Genomic DNA, 5,362 nt, shown 5'->3' with positions numbered 1-5,362 from the left:
AGAACCTTTCAGGAACAAACATCTTAATATATAAAATATGCTTAGAAACAGGGAGATGTGGGAAATTTGTTATACAAGTGCAATATAATTAGAGCAAAAAGAAAGACCACAGTATAATCTCAACAAACACGTAAAAAGTTAGACATAATTATTCCACAGGAGAAAGTGTAAACACTTGACTATAAATAAATTGGCACAGAGTGTCCAAAGTAAAATTATCACCACTCTGAAAAATAAGTGTCTTGAAAAAAATACTCTACTCGTTCTAACATAAATAAAAATAGGTTGTCTTTTCTAACTGCACCTATGGGTCCACATGTTTAAGGTCACAAATAGATGCTTTTGGATATATAAAGGGGCACTTCGCCTGAAAAAGCAATCAGATATTAAATTTTCCATTTAAATATGGATATTCCTGTCTACATTAGCGTCAGACCTTGGGGTTAAAAATCTCACCAAACTCAAATCTTCCCACAATATCTGTTTGTTCTCAATGTATCTTTTTAACCTTACCATATGTTCTAGGCTTGTCTGTTTTACTTGGATTCTAATATAATATTTCTTTTCACAACGGATCAGAAAGTTTCCTGTTCCACCTTTCTGTGTCTTGGATCTCTGCCCTGGAGGAGATTCCCTCCCCTCCCCTCATGATGTTTGGTGATTTGTCAGTTAGAAAAAATCCAGATAGTCTAAAGTTAGAAGCCCAGACTCTGAGCTTCTGCCCTCATTCTTTCAAAACATGAAGATCTGTGGGAGATGAATGTAGGAGAACTCAGTCTCCAGTGAGCTAAAGCAACAACCCCTAAAGGGATCCTAACACGTGGAGGGGAGGCCTGGAGGCCACTCATCTCGGTGCCTCCAGGAGGTTCGCCTTGCCTGGAAAATGCTCCCTACAAGCTCCAGGGCTCGCCAGACAACCCCACCCTTCTGGAGTCGGAAACCTTCCAGAGTCGCCCTGCCGACAGGAGAGAACACGGTGCGAGCCTCCTACCCGGTCCAAGGCCGTGGCGGCGGCCGTCCCGCTGCGCCACCGCTTCGTCCTCCATCGCCGCGGCGGCCGCCCGGGTTGGCCGCGTTTCACCCACTCCCGGCCAGGCGGCCCCGCGCCGCGACCCCGGCCCTACACATCCAGGACGTGGTTGAGATAGGAGATGTAGCAGATGGCCAGGCGCAGGATCTCGATCTTGGACAGCTTCTTGTCCGGGGGCAGCGTGGGCAGCAGTTTGCGGAGCTCGGCGAAGGCCAGGTTGAAGGCCTCCACGCGGATGCGCTCGCGGGTGGCGTGGGCCGAGCGGTACTTGGCCGTGGCTCGCCGGCGGCGGCGCTTCTCCTCGCGGCTCAGCTGCTGCGGGTGCGGGTAGAGCGCGGCCCGGCTGCCGCCCTTGCCGTCGCCTTCGGCCTCCTCCACCGGCTCCAGGTCCGACACGCTGCCCAGCACCTTGGCGTCCGCGCCACCCAGCGACTCCGGGTCCGAGGGCGCCGAACTGGGGTGGTCCGAGTCGGCGGCTTGGTCTGGACTCAGCATCATTTTGGAGGCTGAGGGGGAGTCAGAAAAGCGATCAATAAAAGGAATGGGGGTCTTCTTTGGATAGGAGCGAGAGCGGGCGAGGGCCTAGCCTGCCGGGCCTCCGCGCGGCCCGGGCCGCCTCCCCACGGCAGGACGGCGAGCTCCGAGGAGCGGACCCCGCGGGGAGGGAGCGCGCCGAGGCAGGCAGGCCCGAGAGCCGAGCCCTGCGCCACCGCCCGGCTCAGGAGCCAGCGAGGCCTCTCCTTGGCCCAGGCCGCATCCTGGACCCGACACCGAGGCCTGCAGGAGACCCACACCGGCCTGCGGGCCTGCTCCGGGGAACGACCGCAGGCCTGCGAGGCCGCTCCTGGGTTTTGTGCCTCCTTCGGCTAAATACAACTCGGCCATTCCGCCTCCCTTACTTCTTCTCCGACCCTGACAAACGAATGAATCCGAACGACGAATCCATCTGGGGTTTGCGGGGGGGCGGGGAGACGCGGAGCGCGCTTCCCGCCCCGAGGGCCTGGGGCGAAGCAACCGGAGAACTGGGCGCTCGCGGGCTGCGCGCGGGTCTGGGGCGCGGGGCGGCCGGGACTCCAGAGGAACCCAGCCCCGAGCGCGGACGGAGAGCAGGCGTCCCGGAGCGGGAAGGCTTCCCCGTACCCCTCGCGCTTCTCCGAAATAATAGATGACTAAACAAACGTGGAGGCTCCTTTCAACAGCAAATGGACTCTCATGCCCTCGCAGGCTCCCGAAGCACCATCTGTCACGCAGACAGCCACACACATCGGGGACCTAGGGACACGGCGACGTGGGATAAGACAATGCGCCCGCAGTCTGCCGACCACCTCCCGGGAATAGGTCGGCGGCCGGGTGGCTGCGGAAGGAGAGGCTGGGGAGGGAAGGGAAGGGCCGGGGAAAGACGGGCGCCGCGCCTGCTGCCCCGGCCCGAGCTGCATCCCCGCCCGCAAAGTTTGGTGCTCTGGGGCCCGGAGTCGGGAGCCCTCAGCTGTCGCCGGGCGGCCTGGCCGAGGCCGAGCTAGCCCGTCCTCAGCCTTTCTCTAAGGATGCGATCCTAGAAAGGCCTCCTTGCCCGGCTCCTCCCGGACGCCTGGAGGACCAGCCCCGATCGCGCCCCTCCGGGGAGGGGGCCGCTCCCAGCCGTGGGGCTTCGAGGAAATTCGGGCTTCGAGAAAGGGTCCGGCAGGCGGGGAGGCACCTGCGGGGGCTAAGCGCACCGATCGCGGGCACCGGGAGGGAGGACCAGGCTGCGAGCCCCGGGCCCTAGTGTGCCGCTGGAGGGATGCTCGCTGGAAGAGAGATCGAGTCGGCGACGTGCGGCAGCGTTTGCTCCTAGACAAAAGCGGGGGCTGTGCTCTCCGCTCCCAGCACCGCACTTGCTTAGGAGCGAATTTGGCTCCAAGGCAGCTTTCATTTCCCTGTGAGGAAAACAAGTCCTCTAAGGCAAAATAAAAACAAATGCCCCAAGTGAAATACATGTGACTCCCTGTGGGCTTTTCACGGATACGTTTATAAGGAGAACAACTTGCAGCTACACCTTCGCCTTGAAAGGGTATAAATGAATAGGCGAGCAATGGAAAATCACAATAAATCACAACATAGTTGTAGTTCGCATAAAAAGTTCCCGGCTTGCCCTCGAAGCAGGTTAAATTCTTCTCCAGATATCTTTTTAAAATATTCGTAAATAGCATGTCGTGTATGCATTTTGTTTTTTTTCAGCCATTCACTGAAACACATCTATAAATGCGATATGAATCATCTAACTTAGTTCCAAGCTGGAAAAAAAATCATTTAAAGGAGGCTTACCTTGTAAAAGCCTTTTCGATAATCTTTTCTCCGATCTTTTAGAGTTAAAATCCCAGGGAATAGCAGGGAGAAATTCCGAAATATATTAGAAGCAGCAAATATTTATTACATTCAAAAATGAAAAAGCAGCTGTCATCTCGCTGGTGTCCACAGCGAGGGACGATAATATCTCAGGATGTGGACGATATGAATGATTGTTCACTTAGCTGATAGATCAAAAACGGCTTTTCCTTTTAATTGTTCTCAAACATTTCGGGAAATTCGTTGTTGATTTTTTTTTAAACGATGTGTTGAAAAGTCTCGTGCCTCTTTTCCTCTTCTAGGTCTCTATAAATAACAAAAGAGATGCAGAGATAAACACAATCACATCAAAGGGCTGATTCCTCCACTTTCTAATAGCGGAAGAATCAATAAGAAAGATGGTTAAGATAAGATTCCGCTCCTGTAGAACGCCTTTCCTTCCCTTAATACGACTGAGAAGAAACTGGGAAGTGCAAGGCAGAGATGCAATCTTGCTCAGAAGTAATTTTTTTTTTTTTCTGAGATAAGGCTTTGTTCAGCTGATGTCTCCCCAGTTCCCAGGAACACAATACTGTAACTCGGGGCTTAGCTTGCCTCTTCCTCTTCCCTCATTTACTTGTATGTTGTATAAACAGACACATATTTCCAGTTTCAAAGTCTTTCAAGGCTTGGTTACATCTCCCACCCCCACCCCCTCCTTTCTTTACCTTGTAGCAAAATATATATAGTCAGTGGCTTGGAGATGTTTGGAGAAAGGTTGGTGAAAAGTGAACGTCTCCCGGAGTAACAGTGACAGGGAAGCGGAGAAAGACGCGAGAGGGTGGGAGAGCCAGAGCAAAGAGGCAGAGATGAGTGTGTGGCTTCTTGGCTCTCCTGGTACCAATTGATTCAGCCTGGAGATGGTGGAAGAGATAAAGGCTTAAGAAGGGGGATGGAATTTTTTTCCCTAAATTGATATTTAATGGGAAATCCTATTGGACAGAAACCTGGACATGAGTCACTTAATTGGACTTGACATCTGTCACAGTGTGGGAGTTTTCACAGCCCAAATATTTTAGCAGATCAGATTCCCACTGAATCTGTGCCATAAAATATAACAGTTGAAAGCAGTCCATGATAGAAACCTTAGCCTCTAATCAGAATCTCTAGCCATAATCAGGTTATTTCTCTTTTTCAGATTATTGATGCAATATTTAAGTGCAAATAAACAACATATTGACTATGGAAAAATTCACCTGGCACATTATAAAACCAATATCTTCCCTTAAAGTTTAGGATAATGCTTGTGTCCAGAACATGGAAATATATACTATATATGGTGCTACAATAAATATATTCAGATATGCAACAGCTAACGTTTATTTGTAATCATTTACATTTTAAAAGACACTTCGACAAGGCTTGATTAAGCATATTCATATTTTTGAGAGATATGCTGCCACTGGACTAAATTTCCCATATATGATAAGAACCTTTCAATAGATTAAGTCATCGTGAAATTGAGAACAGAATCCAGGTATTGTAATTTCAAGGATCCCTATATGAGACCATTCTACTTTTCTGAATATGTTTGTTTTTCTCTTCACCCACTCATTCATTAAACTTAAAATATGGCATGCTACATGTGTTGATTATTGCAGTTCATTCTTGCTTATCTTAACATGAGAATATTTAGCTGTGTGGCAGTGCACTGGGCCAGGACATAAACACTCACAAATCATCAGTGTATTCCAACACATAATACCTTTGCCTTACATGACCCCACAGCCCTGAATTTATATGCCTTATGACAAAAGGGAAAATCTAGTTCAACTATTTGGCCACTTTATAGAGATACTGTTAGTCACCATCAATTGCATATTATTTGTAATCATTTTAGCTTTTTTGATTGTGCAAGTTTAAAAGAAATAGAGTATTGCAGCCTTACCCCGCAACCTCCCCAGTCCCTGAGGTAGCACTTGTGGAGAGAAAAGTCCTCGCTTTCCCTCCTTGATCAATTTTGCCTTA

The 5,362-nt window shown here is 50.0% G+C and overlaps 1 protein-coding gene across 1 annotated transcript; it reads right to left on the bottom strand.

The window, feature by feature from the left end:
• Positions 1-1,101: 1,101 nt before the first annotated feature.
• On the bottom strand, positions 1,102-2,252 carry NHLH2 (nescient helix-loop-helix 2). Its single transcript, XM_089896209.1, has one exon. The coding sequence runs from the start codon at positions 1,526-1,528 to the stop codon at positions 1,121-1,123; it is 408 nt and encodes a 135-aa protein (XP_089752335.1). The 5' UTR covers positions 1,529-2,252; the 3' UTR covers positions 1,102-1,120.
• Between the last annotated feature and the right edge of the window lie 3,110 nt (positions 2,253-5,362).

Source organism: Delphinapterus leucas, chromosome 1, assembly GCF_059928025.1.
Source record: "Delphinapterus leucas isolate spDelLeu-1000000601 "Yukka" chromosome 1, BTC_Dleu_Yukka2, whole genome shotgun sequence".
NCBI lineage: Eukaryota > Metazoa > Chordata > Mammalia > Artiodactyla > Monodontidae > Delphinapterus > Delphinapterus leucas.
Note: the sequence above shows the minus strand (reverse complement) of the source record. Positions and strands in the feature narration are given on the sequence as shown.

Bases quoted from the DNA above. Each gene is read 5' to 3' on its own strand.
- NHLH2 (XM_089896209.1), bottom strand. From the start codon at position 1,528: ATGATGCTGAGTCCAGACCAAGCCGCCGACTCGGACCACCCCAGTTCG.